Source organism: Sinocyclocheilus rhinocerous, unplaced genomic scaffold (assembly GCF_001515625.1).
Source record: "Sinocyclocheilus rhinocerous isolate Xijiao unplaced genomic scaffold, SAMN03320098_v1.1 scaffold708, whole genome shotgun sequence".
Taxonomy (NCBI): domain Eukaryota; kingdom Metazoa; phylum Chordata; class Actinopteri; order Cypriniformes; family Cyprinidae; genus Sinocyclocheilus; species Sinocyclocheilus rhinocerous.
In genome coordinates this window covers 2,353,882-2,374,089 of record NW_015635523.1, presented here as the reverse complement: position 1 = coordinate 2,374,089, position 20,208 = coordinate 2,353,882, and the positions used below count along the sequence as shown (strand labels likewise).

Genomic DNA, 20,208 nt, shown 5'->3' with positions numbered 1-20,208 from the left:
GGCATCACAGTATGGTAAGGGGCGTAACATTTCCGTCACACGCTTGAGGAATTCGTCCAATCACAACGCACTGGATAGCTGGCCAATCAGCGTACACCTAGCTTTTCAGAGCGATGAGCTTTGTAAAAATCGACGCGTTTCAGAAAGGCGGGGCATAGAGGATCAACAATAATGTACATTATGTGGAAAATAATGTGTATTTTTAACCTTAAACCGCATAAACACATTGCATTACACCAAATACACAACATGATGGTCTTTTTAGCAACGTCATATGACCCCTTTAACAAATTATTCTAAACAATATCGGGGCAAAAATTACAAAAAACATGATTACCGATTAAAAGTTTTACTTATCTCTGTGCCCTAGTTTAAACATTTTCAAGATTTAAGGATGTGCAGATATCTCTGAAATCACCATTAGTACGTTGAGCACAGCTCATGTTACTGGTAATGAAGAACACTTTCCTCTTCCCCAAGCACCTAAAACAGGAATAGGTCTCTAACACTATTTCTGTACTTTATTAATTTTTTCAAGCTACAGAGTGGCAGACAGGATGCCACTGGGCTTTCCTAATTATAAACCTCATCTTTCTGATCAGAAAGGAAATGCTGGAAAGAGAAAGAGGCAAAGGAGAAGCAAAACAAGGGGACAGACAGGGGAAAAAAAATATTAAAAGCATTTCAAAAAAAGTGTGTTCTATCACCTTGGAATGGGCTGGAGGCCTGCTGGGCCAGTGTCAGGTGCTCCTCGTTCAGGTGGTACACGGGCTGGTGCTGGTTGATCTCCACGCTGGTGCACACATTACTGTCTCCATGCAGGAAGAACGTGAAAGAGCAAGACAGGTGTTCTCTGAGAAAGAGAGATAGAGAGACAGGTGTTTAAGTTACACAGTAGCACATGTGCCTCAAAAAGAAGAAAAAAAAACATGGATTAATCATAAAGACCCAACAACTATGGATCATCTGACTGGATTTCTAGCATACTTTACAAGTCATATAATCAGCGTCACTGAACTCTTGTGAATCATTTAATCGCCATCTGATGAGATCATTAAATTCCTAAGACAGAATATGATTCATTTTTAACTCTAAAAACAGTACTGTCAATATCTCAAACGCGTGAGAAACATCACATGCCATTGAGATGCAAGTGTCTGCTCTTTGACCTCAAGGATTACACTGTGTTTGGCCCTTCTCCTCATGAATATGCATGAGGACCTTTAATATATGTAACAGGACAATAACACTTCTACATTAGTCACACTCTGAGCTCTGTAAAGCCTGAGTTCTGTGAAAATCAGTCCAAACTACACCAGCTTCTTAATATGTGCTTAAAATCCTTCGTTCCACGGCGCATTAGAGTTGCTCTGCTGATCTGGAATCATCGCAGGCATTAAAGCAACTTAAAGCAAAACTAGTCCATTGGCAAAATTACTAAACCAGAAAAACCCCTTGTATTTCCATGAAATGTCATTGCATTAAGCTTTAAAAGGAAACATTTGTGAAATAAAGGCAAGTCCCTGCATGAATTAATTACGCTTACTATGACAATTTCCGCATTTACTATTGCTCATACTTAAGGTTAGACATCTGAACAAGCCCCCTAAACCTAAGTATTAAACTTCATATCACACAAAGTTTGTGCCACGAACGTGAATGACGCCTCAAATAATGTGGTTTGTTGAGAAGAGGTATGCTATTAATTTTCTAAGCAATCAGATTTTATCCCTGAACATGTTAAAATAACAACTTGCACTGAAGAAGGAACGCAAACTATATCTAGGGATAAGAATAACAAAGACTTGCTTTGTACAGTGTCATTTGCTCCAACTGCTTTATAATGACGGTCATAAACCCAAAGAAAGTCTCTCCAAAAACAAAGTATAGGCAGCATGCCATCAGTATGGACACTAGCCAAACATCTGCATTTAGAGAGTGAGAGAACCATAGAAGAGGTTCAGCCACTAACCCACAGAGACAGACACTGATTTGCAACTACGTCACATCTAAACAGAGTAAACACGCCACACTGACCCCTTGCATTTCTACAGCTCTCAGATTTTGCTAGGGATAGCCTAATGTTTTACAGCAGGCTGCCCCCTGTAGAGATAGTATCGCAACTGCGGTCTGACGCCATTGCTTCGTTATTTCAGTCGCACACCGGTCTTAAACTTTCTCAACAACAACGCACACAAAAGGAGGCTCTCTGGGTGAGCTAAATACTGCTGCACCATCACATTTGATCACATGGTCTACACACACACTGAGCTCAATAACAGCATGCTCCTGAAGTTCTCTATTCAGCGGCAGACAGAGAAATCAGTGTGTGCATCACTGAAAAGAAAACACTTTTTCCAGTACTCGCCCGATACAAATACTTTTATTTTTGGTACTTGCCGATACCGATATTTTTATTGCATTTGTAAATTTTTAAAATATTGGGTACAGAAACCAAAAGAGTATGTATAATGTTAGTTGGTTAACTTCATTTATCAAATAGATAGTCAAAAAAATTATTCAGACACCTTCAACATTTCTCACATTATCACAGTTTATTCGCTATAGTTTAGAAAATGGTAATAAAATATGACAAAATCTCAGAATTTAACTGTGTCAGAACAAATTCAGCTTGATAATATTAGATAACATTGATAGAAAGGTATGTAATGGATTACAATCAACCAACAATTATTCAGACAGTATGACAGTATTTACACAACTATCCATACTTAGTCGGGCAACCTTTAGCCTTAATGACAGCCTGTAGTCTCCTGGGCATGCTGTCACCCAGCTTCATGCAAACCTGAACTTCCCCAGACTCGGTCTGAATAATTTTTGGGCCCAAATTTGTATCAGTTTTACTGGTAGTCCACTGTATGAAGAATTTTTGGGTATAATTTGTCACAGCTTACTTTATTTATCAGCTCGCGCACATCAGCTATACAGGTGTTAATACTGAATGTTTAACATTATATTCATTGCATATACTTCGTAGACATCCTTAATCTCTAATAACTCCATTCTGCTGTCTGTTGTTGGTGTTTCTTTGTTTGAATATGGCACATATCACATGCTGTGTGGTATCGGCGTTTGGTATCGGGGCATTTTAACGAGTACGAGTACAAGAGCTCAGTATCAGGCCCGATACCGGTGCATCCCTAGTCCCCGCACTAGTAAACAGAGGCCAAAAATAGAGCTCAGGACACCACTACTCCTGATGACACAAGCTAATCCATTGCATTTCCAGCTAAAAAGCAAGAAAGGAAGAAAAGAAAGGGCAAGAGGTCACAAATAGGTAACATGAACCTATTTGTGAGGTTTAGAGGGAAATAGGACCAGACTAAATAAATGAGCATTAACAAAATTAAGAAAAGCTTGTGGTGAGAAAAAAAGCATGAGAAAGTAAGAGAAAAAGAGAGGTAACATTCTACAGCTGTAGTATTGGGCTGTTACTGACTTCCTGAAAGCAGTGGCTCTGGTCAGGGCGTAGCAAACTCCTACTACAAAACCCACAAACACGCTTCACATCTCAACGACTTCACACACACAGCACACCCAGGCACACAAACAGGTGGTGTCTGCGGCCCCTTGGCTGAGTCGTCTGAAAAGCATCCAAAATACTTTACATCTAATTGTCTTGCATTTAACTGTCTTGTCAAGTTGAGCGCGTTTAAAGAGCTACTGGAAGAATCCCACTTCAGTCTTATGAGTGTGTTAGTGTTATGAAAACTGGGGGGGAAAAAGCTATAAAACTTCATTTAAAATTAAAATGAAAACAGAAAATCTAAAAAATCAAAGCTAATTCAAATTTTAACAAATACTTTAATAGTATATAAATAACACTAAAAATCACCATTTTGTTAATGTTAAACGAGAAATTATGTGGTAACAGTCAGGACAAACATCAGAAATTCTGTCATTTATTCTTTACATGTCATTTTTAGTTTTGAGCGAACTACCCCTTTCTCTAAACCACATGACAAACTGTCTGTCTTCCATCACCTGACCAATAGCAGTAGCAAGATCAGGTGATCAACTGTAGAACATGCCGTTACACACCCTCTCTCCAAACCAAAGCCCTGGAAGACGTCAGCCACAGTACTGAAGTGTATTACTAACAGCAGAGTGTTTACCACAAATAGAGAACCGAGACTCTCTGAAATACCTTTAGATTAAAGCAGTCGACCACAGAGCAACGGCAGTTAACACACACAAACATACACGGTCTACTGCATCCATCAAAGATCCTCCAAACAAAGCCTTTATACACACAGAAGAGGACATCCTCTCACTCATTCATAAAGCGTGGCCTTTAAACCAAGTGCTTAGAGTCAATAAGAGAACTTAAAAAGCCTCTAGACTCGATGACTAGAGCTCGTATTCTGCGTGCTTTAGCTGTTTGCCTCATCATAACAGCTGAACAAACCCGGCGAGACTTTTCTCAAACAAAACGTTTGTTAGTCAACAGTCACTTATGCTAATTAAATGTTTATTGATCTTGTGTAACAGGCTTTCACTAAATACAAAGCCAACGTTCGAACTAAAAGAGGACCTGATTGGCTGCACGCCTCGGAGACTCTCAATCTTTACAAAGATTATCACAACAGCCGCACACAGATGGGTTTTGAAGAACACTTTAATGCGAAATTTGTTTTTAAAACGAATAAACAGAAAACAATCAATCAATACCAACAGTCCCTAATACTGTATTTGGCTTTTAAAGCTGTAATTTCTGAGCCACAAAAATTTGACAGCTAGACTGATTTTTCTTTCTTTTTGGACTTTTGCATCCAAGCTGATGTAGATTTACTCTATAATGCTCCTTGAGCCAACACACCCCTCTAAAGCAGGCCATTCCACCCTGACTTTCTCAATGCACCGCCCATAAATTTTCAACCTCAAAATTAAACTTTACAGGAAAAAGGACTATTTTAATCAACATGCATTTTTAAAATAAGGGGAGGTGCCAGACCGGAGACCCTGGAACATCTCCACGGATTGTAAATCTATCCACAACGGACACTCTGCGCACACACACACTCCCTTAGAGCAAAGATAGGAGCTTCAGTCAAGGCCATAGTGTAGTGAACATCTGAGGAGGAGACGAAACCGAAGAGAATAAAAAGGCGAGAGAAACTGATCAAATTGGAAAAGGAGAGTTGACACTTTAGCATTCACCAATATCTATAACCAGTGTGTGTGTGTGTGTGTGTGTGTGTGTGTGTGTGAGAGAGAGAGTGGAGGACAGGAATGGGAAGTGAGAGAGTAGGAGTTCTGGAATGTCAGGAATCTCACATCAGTCTTGTGGAACTGAGCTCAGAAAGCAGCGGAGAGGAGGTAGATTTACACCAGCCCAGATTTACTATAGCGTGAGTTTATCTGAACCCGTCCAGGATTGATGGGTAGAAAAATGGTTCTCAGACAATAATGATATAATCTGGACATGCCTTTGAAGTTTCAGCATGAATCAATTCTGCACACACATCCAAGCCCCGTTTTATTACATTTAAAGTATTTAAACATAGTAAAATTTGTGAAACAAAGCACCAAACTCTAACTGGTATGATAGCATGAATTGAAAATTCACCCTATTTTCTAAATGCTAAATGTTATTGTGAATGATTCATCCATGCATATTTATTATTTAATTTGAGTTTGTAATTTTTCATAAATTAACAACTATCTGGTGACAGGTAGTCCACAAACTTAACAGTCTAGAAAACTACAAGAAAAAAATGGTAACACTTCAGTATAGGGACCAATTCTCACTATTAACTAGTTGCTTTTTAGCATGTCTATTATTAACATATTGGCCGTTTATTAGTGCGTATAAAGCACATATTCTGCATGACCATATTCTACATCCCTAATCCTACCCAATACCTAAACTTAACAACTACCTTACTAAATATTAATAAGCAGCAAATTAGGAGTTTGAGGAGAAAGTCATAAATGGCAAGAATTGGACATTAAAATAAAGTGACCAAAAACACTAAATATATGCACTATATTAAAACCAGTTGTCTTCATTACTTCATGAAAACAAAATTACAGCCACCATTTAAATGTTTACATTTAAACAACAAATTGGAGCAGAAACTAAATTCTGATGTTAAAAAGTTGACATAAAAATTTCATTATGTTCAATTTAAATGTTTGTACAAAATTTTTTATTTGAGTGTTGATTATTAAATACATTTGATTAATTAACTGATTATCATATAAAATGTATTTTTGGTTTCAGTTTCAGCTTTCAGCCACGTGCATCCAGAATCTTAATTTTAGTGCATCACTAATGAACATGCATTTATTGAGAGATTGGATTTTTTGAACTTTGCAAATTATAGACGTCACATGAGAGCAAAGATGGGCCTGGTTGTGACAGAGACAAAGAAAGCTGGTGTGGACAAATTCATCCTTTTAGCAGTATAGCTACAGCAAGTTCATTCATAATAGATAAACACAACAGATCACATGCCACTTCGTTCTCTGCAGAATCCGGTCGCTGAAAAGATGTTGCATCTGCTGGTGTGTGAATGCGTTTGTGACAGTTGTGTGCAAACCCCTATAAAAGCATCCTAGCTTGTAGTTTGTGTGTGCATGTCAAGGGAGACCGTGCGTGCATTTCCCCATGCAAATGATTTTGTGCCTACGCAAGAGCATGATTTTATTACGTGATATTTCTGTGGGTGTGTACAGATGTGCAGAAATGTGTGCGGTTTCACGCAGGCAGGTATCCTGATGGCTATATTCAGCGCTGCAGCTGCAGTCTGTCTCCTGCACCACCCTACTAAACAAACAGAAAAATCACAGATGCATCTTAAATACCCTTTACAGTATGACTGCGACACTACACCACAATAATCGTAATGTGAGTGTAATGTGCAGTGACGTGCAAGGGATGCATCATGTTCTGCACTGGCTCACACATCGCCCAGCTCCCCCGTGAACACTGCCCATAAAAGAACACACTGGATCTGTGGATTAGCCATGGTAACAGATTTGCTGCTCACACCCACCATGAGAGAGCGAGAGAGAGAGAGAGAGAGAGAGAGAGTGCGCACGATCACAGCTCTGACCTGTATGAAGGATGATGTAAGTAGCTAAAACACATTGGGGTTTGGTTACAGAGCAGCGCCGTGTGACAGTACAGCCAGCCAATGAGAGAACCGCCTAGTGACTGAGCATAGTTACAACAAACACACACAAACTACACAGATCTACATATGGCTGGAGTGTGCTAACCATTTCAAAATAAATTTAAAAAATCTAATACAACAAAACAATCTCTCTGGCATTCCTCGGAGCCTGGCTTCCGAGCTCCCTTCCCCACAGATCCTCTAATTATAGCGAAACCACAAGACACTGTGTGCTCATACGCAAGACAACACAGCGCAGAACAGAACAGGAAGGGTTTGGGTCTATTCACGAGCTGAAATTCTTAAAAAACCTGCAGGGAAAGAAAGAGAGAGAGGGAGAGGAAGCCAGTGGCGCTGCAGAGGCTGTCTGTGTTTTCCGTGCGGAAGGATCTAGAGGACGGGCATCAGGACAAGAAAAGGTAGGGACAACACAGACCTGAAGTCTAACAGGTTTACTAAGGTAATCCCTCAAAAGAGAACACAAGAGTGTATGTCTGCACTGCGAGTACGGCTCCATTCCTTAAACACACCTTCCTAATCTAAACAGTCCACAGAGGTTAAAGACAACATAAAAACAACAATCATAAAACATTTACACCACTGTTTAAAAGTTTGGGGTCGGTAAGATGTTTTACAAATATTGAAAGTCATCTCTTTTGCTCATTAAGCCTGCATTTATTTAATCAAAAATACAGTAAAACCAATAACACTGTGAAATATTACAACTTATAATAACTTAATTATAATCATTTTTTACCGTCACTTTTAATCATTTTAATGTGCCCTTGCTAAATACAAGTATTACTTTTTTCCCCTAACTTTTGAACTTTAACAAAACAAAATGCTACAAATTAATGTAGGCATCACAAGATTATAATATCTAGTTTCAAAAAGGATAATTTGTAGCCGCTCCGTTAAGATGGCCCTGCCAGTTTATGAATGGAGTCCTGTGAGGAATCAGAGGTGTTTTGAGTTTCTATGGCACGCAGGAACCCACTGACATATTTGTGACAGGTGATATCCACTAAGGGACACATGTGTGTTCTGCTACGGTGGCTCTTCGGGGACAAAATTAAACACCTCCTTGGTGGAAAAAAACACACATGCTAAAGACTTGAACACACAAGCCATCACTGAGGGATTTGGCACTAAGAGAAATGCAAGCAGGCTTTGGGAATCAGTGTAGCAGGCAGAAATGCTAATCACCATACAGCCCATTACTACCACCGTGTTCTCTGCTCCTCCGCCTCTGAGTCTGTTATTTAAAAGGCTCAGTGAGCACCGATTGAGAATCAGATCCCTTCAGTTCATATTATCTTGTCATAGGGATGTAGGGAGTGAAAACTCATACAAAACAACCACTTACACACATTAAGATGTTTTACCACACAGTCTGTCTCTTAATGAGAAAATGAGGATTCAGATTTTTCTAATATGAGACACTAGGTGTTATGAATTAAAGCTGACCACAGATCAGTGGTTGGAATCTGCAGAAACTCTCGACATGAGATCATGTGGTGCTTTGACATAAAGGGTCATGCCTAAATGTACACTATCGTTCAAACGTTTGTGGTCAGTATGTTTTTGATTACTCATTACTTTCATTTCTATTATATAGTATATATACATATATAACATTGTCATTTCCAAAAACATATTGCTGCAGCACAACTATATTTAACATTGAGAGTAATAAGAAATGTTTTTGAGCTCCAAATCAGCATATTAGAGTGATTTCTGAAGGATCATGTGAGACTGAAGACTGGACTAATGTTTGCTGAAAATTCAGCTTTGCCATCACAGGAACAAATACAATTTTAAAACATTAAAATAGAAAAACATACCAATTGTAATATTTCACAATATTATTGTTTTTACTGTATTTTTGAATAAATAAATGCAGCCTTGGTAAGCATCGGACATTTTTTTAAAACATTACAGACCCCAAACATTTGAATGATAATGTAAGAAGGAGTCTATACGTTTTATCAGTTTACAATAGAAGAAAGGGACAAAGAGTTGAAAGTATGTAGTAAATATGCAAGTATGCAATTAATAATTAATGAGTCTGTATGCCGCGGTTAGCACGTTGACTGAGTCATGGCCGTCATTTGGTTTCAAATGCTAGTGGCAAAAAAAAAAAAAGTATATTAGAAAATTTGAAAAACTGAATCTCTATGACTGCTGAATCTTCAACACACAACACAAAAGGAAACTACTAATAGAAAGAGGGAGGGAAGGAAAGTGCCTGTGTGTGAGTGACAGAGGGTGAGCTGAAGGAGGAAACACTGTTGTTCCTTTTTTGTGTCACTTCGCAGTGATTTGCAGACAGACAGAGCTATAAAACACACAGACTCACAGTTAGAGCCTTGTTAACAGACCTCAAAGGAATGTGTGTTTTAACCATGTTTAACAAACAGCCTCTGATCCTCCAAATTCAAAGACTCTAGGATTAAAACATTAATTTCAGTATTAAACAAGGCCTCAAATACATATCTTGCTTTGCATTTGAAGATGTTCAACCTTTACTGTGATTTGTAGCACGACAAAAAGAAAAAAAATGTATTCTGAACCTACTTGAAAGCTGTCTGGCTGTGCTAATAAGAGTGTATAAATGACCTTGAGCAAGATAAGAGAAGAGCGCAAATAAATGACTCTGTGAGGAGAGAACTGTAGCAGAGGGCAGAGAAAAGCCAAGCTGCTCTTTTTTTCCCACCTCTACACACATCGTCTCAGTTTCTTATCAAAAAGCACAGATGCTGACAGGCAGAAATCCAGCGCTGGAGACAGAGCACTTGCATGCCTGCAAAAAGCTTATGTACATAAACACACAAGAGCGTATTGCAGCCTGAGAACGGCATTTAAATAGGGGTGTAAGAAAACATAGATACACTTGAATATCACAATATTTTGTTTGGCGATACTGTATCGATTCTCAAAAACGCAATGTCGATATTTATATTATATATTTTTTAAAAATCATACAAGATTCATGGCAGTTGTTTCGTTTTGAGTTTATATCCCGACAAAAGTCATGCGTGTGTAAAATGTGCAATGCCAGCATCAAATATTCGAAGAACATACACGTCTCTGCGGCACATTATGGCTCCACGGCCACCGGAGCTGATCGTGGCCACTCTAGTCAATGCTTGTGTTCATAGCAGCCATGCTGCGGCACATTTCAGAAGTGTCTCTCCGCGCTGCTTCGCTAAAGATGGGCGCCGCGTCCAAGCCGCACATAATTAGATAATTGAGGATGTGTTTTAAATGACTAAAACAGCTACAAACCTTTTATCCTTGACGTTCATAACTAGACTTTGATATGACGTAAGTCATGAAGGCCACTTTTACTTTTGGAGTGAATTTGCATTTAATTTTCTCCACTGCATTCACACACTGACACTCACGCACATGTGTGTGTGTGTTCACATGTGCTCATGTTCTTCTTCATGTTCTTCCTTACAGAACGTTTAGCAAACACCGAGGAAACAAATTAATAAAAAAGAGAGCCTCCATAGCAAAACGTGAGGTAAACAGCAAAGCTAACAAGCTTTTCAAAATGAAAACAAAAAGAAAAGTAAAACTAAACTTGCTGTCGGTGACAAGAATTGCTGTTTGTCCCACAAGAATACCAACATGTTCACCTTTGGTTTAAGAAGCGGTCTTTTACTTTACTTTAGCATGAAACCCATCCATCGTTTCCTCAATATTCGCGTCATTATTGCTGCACACAGCTTCGCGCTCCTGACACGGCGAGTATAAACCAGGCTCTACACTCAAAGCGCTGCGCAGCTCAAACGAGTCGAGCGGTTTCATTATGCTTTCAGTTTCGTTTGATGTTTCTCACATGCAACAGACATGCAGCGCTTATGAGTTAAACAATGCGCCAGTGCGACCGCACACAAAATTTAGTCGCACCGGCAGAAAAAATGATCGCAAAATGCGCCCATTTGGTCGCACACTGGAGCCCTGTGCAGTACAGTATTTATTTATCCTCAGTTGTTCAAATCGCGGTAATCGAATACGGTTATAGTGATAATTAAAATATGAAACGGTAATACTAACCGTGGGGTATTTTATCACGGTTTATCGTCAAACCGGTAATCGTTACATCCCTAATAACTTTTGTGCATATTTTGAAGTGTTCTTAATGAAAGCTTTCCTAAAATTATCTTACACAATCGCAATGTATCGCAGCATATCGTATCGCAACCCCTGCATCGTGATGTGTATCGTATCACCACATTCTTGCCGTTAATGAGGAAAAAAAATTAACTTAAATGATTTTAGCAAATGGCTGCAATATAACAAAGAGTGAAAAATTTAAGGGGGTCTGAATACTTTCCGTACCCACTGTATAGCCCTACATTTTAAAAAAATTATTATTGCACCGTAGCGCAAGTAGCCAATCTCTGGATAAGCAACCAGGTCTGTATTCAAATCCCCACTGAGATAGTATGTAAATATGCTTTGACAGCAATGATATTCACGTTTTGGTGTCAGACTGTGAAGGAAGTGTTGTTGATTTGAGGCCACCTGGTCTAGATCTTACTCTGTATAGAAACCTGAGCTTCATAAACAAGCTTTACTCTAATGCAAGTACCTTAGAGGAGGATGCAAAAATTGCAAGCTCCATTAAAGCTGTGATCAACTTAATCCTTATCCTTACAGATAACATAAAATCCATTTAAGATAATGCGAGTAAATTAAAGAACATCTGAATTAAATGGTAGTCTTACCTCTTGTTAATGGGCTTCTCGTCCTTTTCGTAGGGTTTGACAAACCATTTTCCGATGCGCACGAAACTACGGTTCATCAGACAGCGCTCCAGCAGGTTGTGAATGGCCTTGAAGAGAAGAGTTCGACATTCGTAGGACAGACTGCTCTCCCACACGCCGTCATCCTCGCCTGTGGAGAGAACAAACACACAGAGACCCGGTCACCAACCTGCTGCTGTCTATAAACAACTGATCTGCCGTTCGTACAGGAATGCAATTTGCAGAAGTGAGTGACAGAACACACACACAAAAAAAAACAGATTTACAACTTTTTTTATTTTACACACACAAAAAACAACAAATGTATTAATTGTACCTCACCAGAATACAGACAAATAGGGCTGTAACGGTCGCCGTGACAACCACGTCACCGTACTGCCACTGGCAATAGTGCATGTGATGTCACGCACTCTATAACAAACATAATACGAATTTTATTTGGACAATAAGTCTATGGTAGCCTAATTCACAAATTACCTCAAAACGCCATACACAGCGTTTCCTTTAGATTGGCAGGTTTGAGCGCATGAAAATACAGTTTATTCTGCATTCAGAAAATTCATTTTGTGTTAGGCGATGGACCTTATTGGGAAACCAAATACTACATCGCCGATCTGGAGCCATCTCCATTCATGTCACCCATCCGCAAGTGTCTTCAAGTTCCTGTGATCACAAATACCTGGCTGGTCAGGTTTGGTGAGGTTTTCTCCAAACTGGCCAAATACAAACGAGACAGCGATAAATGGAAGATGTTAACAAGAAATGTGGCAACGATTCCTATTTCAAAGAGAGCGCGTGCAGACGAGGAGTGAATGTGCCCGCTTGCTTGGCGGCGGAACAGTCAACCGTGTCTACACCGGACACGACACCGCTGCATTGCAACAGGTTGAGTCTGTCTAGTGTCTACACAGGACATTTGAACTTTGTGTCAGTACCTCATAAACAGGACGAGGCAGTTTACTGTTGGGGATTTGTCATGTCGTGTTGCGTCGCATCCAGTGTAGCATCACTGATTATAAGGAGTTCTATAGTATTTTGTCGTGTCGCGCAGCTCGCGTCCGGTAGACAGGGTGTATTTAACGTTCTCATTTAGGCTACTTTCTTGTTTAATTGTATTAATTCTTTGATATTAATTTCAGTGTTTTGCAGGCTGCGTGTTCACTGACGGAAGTGCTAAAATAAACACGCAAGTTTGTTAGATGATTGAGCCTGATTTATTATTTGTGTTTCAAAATTATAGGCCTATAAATATATATATATACATACACACACACAGTATAAATATATATATATATATATATATATATATATCCCAGACCATCACACTACCACCAACATATTTTACTGTTGGTATGATGTTGTTTTTCTGAAATGCAGTGTTACTTTTACGCCAGACGTAATGGGACACACACCTTCCAAAAAGTTCAACTTTTGTCTCGTCAGTCCACAGAGTATTTTCCCAAAAGTCTTGGGGATCATCAATATGTTTTCTGGCAGAACTGAGACGAGCCTATATGTTCTTTTTGCTCAGCAGCGGTGCCTTATGTCGATCCAAACCCGTAAGACCTTTGTTCATCTTTGGAACACAAATTAAGATATTTTTGATGAAATGTGAGAGCTTTCTGACCCTCAATAGACAGCAACGCAACTACCACGTTCAAGGTCCAGAAAGTAGTAAGGACATTGTTAAAATAGTCCATGTGACATCAGTGGTTCAACCGTAATGTGATGAAGCTACGAGAATACTTTTTGTGCACAAAGAAAACAAAGGCTCTAGGATTTCATCACAAATACCTTAATTTGTGTTCTGAAGATGAACGAAGGTCTTACGGGTTTGGAACAACATGAGAATGAGTAAATGACAGACTTCTCATTTTTGGGTGAATTATCCTTTTAAGTCTACATAACGCTAGTTACGCATGTAACTGTGGTTCTATGAATTCCGGATGACCGCCAGAGGCAGTATAAACACTATGGATTATTGTAGCGCCAGCTAGATAGGTTGAGAGAATATACCAACAAAGTCACGTAGTGACGTATGTTGAGCCCTGGGGGGTTATAAGCCACCGTAGCTCAGCACTCTGCCTCGGTACACCTTTTTCGCGCATTCCGAGTGACCAAGAATTTTGGCGGTCATCCGGAATTCACAGAACCACAGTTGCATGCGTAACTACCATTTTGTTTTATTCCTACTGGCCACCAGAGGCAGTGTAAACACTATGGATGACACATACCAACATAGTCATGAGGAATGCCACCCACCTGATGAAAATTAAGGCCGCTCCTGAAGAACCGCAGAACTAACGGCATGATGACCAGCAACATTGACTTTATAAAACCGGGCAAAAGTGCATGGAGAAGACCAGGTAGCGGCAGTGCAGATATCCGCCAAGGAAACTCCTCTAAAACAGCCCATGAAGATGAGATGGCCCTAGTGGAATGGCAGGTTAGTCTCCAGGGCAGTGGCCTCTCTGCTGCCTTGTAAGCCAGTGTAATGGTCTCCACTATCCAGTTTGACAATCTCTGCTTTGACACTGGAGCACCTTTCTTCACACCACCATAGCAGACAAATAACTGGTCTGACTGTTGAAATTGAGCAGTAGAGCTCATAGCACTTCAAGGCACGCACAGGACACAAAAGTTGGGCACTTGAGTCAGACCCTGAAGAAGTCTGAAAAGAGGCCAGTTCAATGTGCTGGTTTATGAACTGAGGAGGAAGGACTTTCGGGAGAAAAGAAGGATTGGGTTGTAGAACCACCCCGGAATCATCCGGCAACCAACGCAAGCGCAATTCGCTAACAGACTCACTGACTCGTTTCGCAGATGCGATAGCCAACAAAAAAGCAGTCTTCAAGGACATCCATTTAAAGGGGTCATATGACATTGCTTAAAAGAACATTATGTTGTGTATTTGGTGTAATGAAATGTGTTTATGCGGTTTAAGGTTCAAAAAACACATTATTTTGTACATATAATGTACATTATTGTTGCTCCTCTATGCCCCGCCTTTCTGAAACGCGTTGATTTTTACAAAGCGCATCGTTCTGAAATGCGAGGTGTACGCTGATTGGCCAGCTATCCAGTGCGTTGTGATTGGCTGAATACCTCAAGCGTGTGACGGAAATGTTATGCCCCTTAAGACAAAAACAATAAAACCCATTACAAACGAGGCATTTGTTGCATCCAGTGGGGACATAATTGCAGATTATAATGACTTATACTGTCTTTTTACGCGTTGGGTTGCGTATCGCGCTGCGTAAACATAAAACCATGTCTGGAAAAACGACAAACAACAAGCGCTACTCTACACTTCTTAAAACTTGCGTTTGAATCGTCAGTGGCAAATTCTTTAAATATAAAAAACGTACTTACAGGCGGCGCTGACGGGGTCCCCCTGGCAACTGTCGATGAGGTGGCCGAAAAACTCTCGCATCCTCAGTAGCACGACACCTTTGAGGGGGCTGTGACTGAGGCGTAGCGTGCCGGCGGAAACGTTGCTTCGATGTGGCATAGTGATGACGGGTCTGAACTGCTGGCATCCCAAAGGCAGGGTTGCGCTGCACCTGCGTCAGCTGACGAGTGGCCTCAGACAGCTTTACCCTCTTTTCCAACAGTTCCAGAACATTAGGACCAAAAAGATGCCCGGGAACAAATGGAAGATCTCTGAAGGTTTTCTTACAGTCCTCAGGTAGCCGTACTTGGGCAAGCCACACTTGGCGGCGGGCTGCCAGGAGCGTGGCTGTAAGTCTACCCAGCTCGCGGGTCACATGGCCCATTGCCAAGAGAGCAGTCTGCAGAAACGGTGAAATAGATGGATCAACATTTGCTGGTTCCAATGTACTTGTGGCAGCTAGAAGTAACTGGCAGATTGTTTTCCGCACGAGTAATGTAGGCAACAAACTCGTATGCCTTTTTTAGCAGGGAATCCGTACGACCACATTGAGCGCTGGGACATCGCACATTCCCTCGTTGTGCCTCGTCAGGAGACACTACCAAAGCTGCACTATCTCCGGAGCACGACTCACCCCGATGGAATTTGCTTCAGCCATTAATGATAGTGTCAGAGCAATTTTTGAGCGCCGCTTAGGTGGACCAGAACCAGTGAGGGTATTTGAAAATTCAGCCACAAAATCTTTACATTGTGGCATGGCGAAAGAAGCCGCAACTGTGGCCTGTCTGAAAATAACATTCGTTTGGGCAGACTGGGCCGGTGACTCATCAAGTCCTATTCGAAGTATAGCCAAAGTATCATCGGAAGAGGACTGGGCCTGTCCAGATGACTGAACTGACCCTCCACTAGACCCCTCTGCTGCTGGATAACCAGTGAAAACATCCTGAGGAGATGGTTGTGCAGCAACATCTACAGCATCTCCATGATCACGGAAAAAGAATCTGAAGCACTCGTAGAAAGCATATCTATATCAGAATGATGTGGAAAAACAAGGGGAATCGAGAGACTCTTCCCCAGTTCTCTGATTCTGAACATTCTCATCCTCCTGTGTCATCTTCACAGGTGATGGTTGTGCAGCAACATCTACAGCATCTCCATGATCACGAAAAAAGAATCTGAAGCACTCGTAGAAAGCATATCCATATTAGGGTTGCGACGGTGAGGAAATTTTCCCACCGGTTAATCGACCTGTGACAACACCAGTAATACCGGTATCACCGCGGGGGCGGAGGCATTCCCTCTTTTCCTAGCATTCCTTCGCTTTTAAATGGCTTGTAAAAGCGGCGTGCGCATTTTACTTTCACTTTGAGATAGCGGCAATTCGGAGTAAAGCAATTGTTCGTTTTTAGTTCGTTTGAATGTGACTGCCATTCTGCACGCTGCATTGAGCAGCCGCGTTCAGTTTTTAATTGTAGTGTCTGTTCTTTTACTTTACTAAAATATTTTTATTTCTATAAAAAAATCAAAACGACGGTGGGGGTCGGTGACGCAGTGGGCAAGTGACGTAACCGGTGCTGCTGCTTAACACCGGTATCACCGTCAACACCGTCTATCGCGGCAAGCCTAATCCATATCAGAATGATGTGAAAAACAAGGGGAATCGAGAGACTCTTCCCCAGTTCCCTGATTCTGAACATTCTCATCCTCCTGTGTCATCTTCACAGGTGTACCAGATCTGACAGGCTGAAGCAAGTGAAGCAGCCGTTTCAGCTCTGCCATCTTTGAAGAAAGCACAGAAACTGTCTTAGAAAGTGAATTTTCCTCAACATGCGAATGTTTATCACTTCGCGATGTGGCCCTCTTCTTAGATGGGAGGGGAGCACCAGCTGCCGCGGACGCCTTGCGCTTCCGAGTAGAGACCTGCACTCTTGATGGGCGAGTGCGGGTGCGGGCAGGAAAAGAATCGTGTGTGCGCGGGATGCGGGAGAATAAAATGATTCACGGGACTCCCACAAAATAGAAATTATCTAAACAAAGCGTCTAAAACATAAATTGTCATTTATCTGTTGCACAAAAGCAAAAAGAACAACTAATATTAACATTAAAATGAGTGACATGCGCAGGCTAGGCATAGTTTCGATTTATAACGTGTTTAAAGGGTTGCGCAATGTAGCCAATCACAGACTCAGCTGTTGATTTCTGGAACGCAATGGCCAATCAGAGGTGATTATAAGTTAGAATCTACTCACCGAAGTGCTGAAATTGCGTGCTCACGAATACTCTCATTTTAACACACGAAGTGTAGACACTGTGAAAGATTCATTGTGCATATATTTATTGTTTTATACCAGAGCTTTATGAGATCGCGATTAACGGAGATGTCAGCTTTTAGTGATAATAAAAGAAGCATGCTGCTCGCCATGGCCAAACCATGCACGCAGCAGCCCATGCTTGCTTTTCTGTTAAAAATAACAGTGGTTTGTGAATGTTGATGCTTAGCCTAAATAACGAATATTTTATCGGGAGTGTTTATGCTGGGATGTTGTGGAGCTTAGGAGATGTTACAGAACCATTTCATGTAAATTTCTTCGATGTACTGAAAAAGTCTATATAGATTACTTTTATGCGGGATTTTGCGGACGCTGCCATGCCAAACCATGCACGCAGCAGCCCATGCTTGCTTTCTGTAAAAAAATAACAGTGGTTGTGAATATTGATGCTTAGCCTAAATACATATTTTATCGGGAGTGTTTATGCTGGGATGTTGTGGAGCTTAGGAGATGTTACAGAACCATTTCATGTAAATTTCTTCGATGTACTGAAAAAAATCTATATAGATTACTTTTATGCTGGCTTTTACGGGCGGGAGCGGGACAAAACATGAATGTCGCAGGCAGGAGCGGGACCAGATAAGATATATTTCTGCGGGAGCGGGACAGAATCTTGCGGGAGCAGGCGGGAGTGGGACTGAAAAATCCATTTCGCGCAGGTCTCTACTTCAGAGTTCGCAAAGGGGCTACATCCAACTGCCCGAGTTTTACCGTTGAATTAGCATCTAACTCAAAGATAATATAATAATAAGCCTAAAAGGCTGCAGTGCAGACACGGGTCCGTGAGAGCCTCTCTCAGATGACTGGACACCCAAACATGACGGGCAGATGTCATGACCGCCGTCCGGGAGAAGATTATTAGGGCACAGCTTATAAGTCAGTGGAAAACCAGTGGCAATCGAGCTGTTAGCCATAGTTACTCGCTAACAGAGCATGTGAGTGAAGGGGAGCGGTGTGACGCTCCGCTACGTTTTCTGCTCGATGGACGTGCGCTCCACTCAGTCGCTCTAACCGCCCAAGCAAGAGCTCCGTTAATATTCCGCTCACGCTCGCCGTAAACCAATTCCCGCTCAGATCCCGCTCTGACATAAAATTTCTCTAGTAGGCCTAATTGTTTACCGTTTGTACCAAAATTCTTGGATAACTGTCTAAAATTAAGCATGCTGATAAATAGCAATTATGTTTCAGAGCCAAATTCTTACATTCTTCTTAATTTTATTAATTGTAATGTATTAATTAAAATGTATTAAATATATGAATCTAACCTTAGCAAACCTACCTAAAATGCAAAAACTGAAAAAGTGTATTTGATTTTAGTTATCTTTATTTCCGTGAAAATAGCTGCCGTTGTTGTGCAATAGAACATTCAAAACAGGCTCATTAAAACACAAACGCACACACACGCGAGATGAAATGTGCGTAGATCTTTACAAAATACACCTGGATTATAAAGCCTGTGAAAAGCACACACAAGATAAAATGCACTTAAAGAACGCTTGGATTATGAACTGACGTCAATGAAAGAAACACACTTTTTAATGAAAGAAACACACTCATTCTTAACTTTGATTTTTACTTTACATTTATGTATAAGGCTTGCAACTTCGTTGAAACAATATCTGAACTCCATAACTGACAGCAGAAGGGGAAGGCTGTCTCCAAGCAGAGGATGGCCCACTGGATAGTGGATGCCATCACCTTGGCCTATGAAGCACAAGGTGTGCCCTGCCCGCTCAGGCTGCGTGCTCACTCCACTAGGGGTGTCGCATCATCCTGGGCGCTGGCTCGTGGTGCCTCGCTAGCAGACATTTGTAGAGCTGTGGGCTGGGTGACTGGAACACGTTCGCTAGGTTCTATAGCCTGCGTGTCGAACCGGTTTCTCCCTGTGTTCTCACCAGAGCATGTGAGCGAAGCGGAGCGGTGTGACGCTCCGCTACGTTTTCCGCTCTATGGATGTGCGCTCCACTCAGTCGCTCTAACCGCCCAAGCAAGAGCTCCGTTAATATTCCGCTCACGCTCGCCGTAAACCAATTCCCGCTCAGATCCCGCTCTGACATAAAATTTCTCTAGTAGGCCTAATTGTTTACCGTTTGTACCAAAATTCTTGGATAACTGTCTAAAATTAAGCATGCTGATAAATAGCAATTATGTTTCAGAGCCAAATTCTTACATTCTTCTTAATTTTATTAATTGTAATGTATTAATTAAAATGTATTAAATATATGAATCTAACCTTAGCAAACCTACCTAAAATGCAAAAACTGAAAAAGTGTATTTGATTTTAGTTATCTTTATTTCCGTGAAAATAGCTGCCGTTGTTGTGCAATAGAATATTCAAAACAGGCTCATTAAAACACAAACGCACACACACGCAAGATGAAATGTGCGTAGATCTTTACAAAATACACCTGGATTATAAAGCCCGTGAAAAGCACACACAAGATACAATGCACTTAAAGAACGCTTGGATTATGAACTGACGTCAATGAAAGAAACACACTTTTTAATGAAAGAAACACACTCATTCTTAACTTTGATTTTTACTTTACATTTATGTATAAGGCTTG

At 40.9% G+C, this 20,208-nt stretch overlaps 1 protein-coding gene across 1 annotated transcript in view; it reads right to left on the bottom strand.

Moving 5' to 3' along the window:
• LOC107747042 (mediator of RNA polymerase II transcription subunit 13-like) overlaps window positions 1-20,208 on the bottom strand; it is a 78,727-nt gene that overhangs the window by 32,579 nt on the left and 25,940 nt on the right. Inside the window, exons 3-4 of the mRNA XM_016561456.1 lie at window positions 11,882-12,050; window positions 708-853 (exon numbers count right to left, since the gene is read on the bottom strand). Of these exons, the coding sequence (XP_016416942.1) occupies window positions 708-853; window positions 11,882-12,050 (315 nt within the window). The remainder of the gene's footprint in view (window positions 1-707; window positions 854-11,881; window positions 12,051-20,208) is intronic.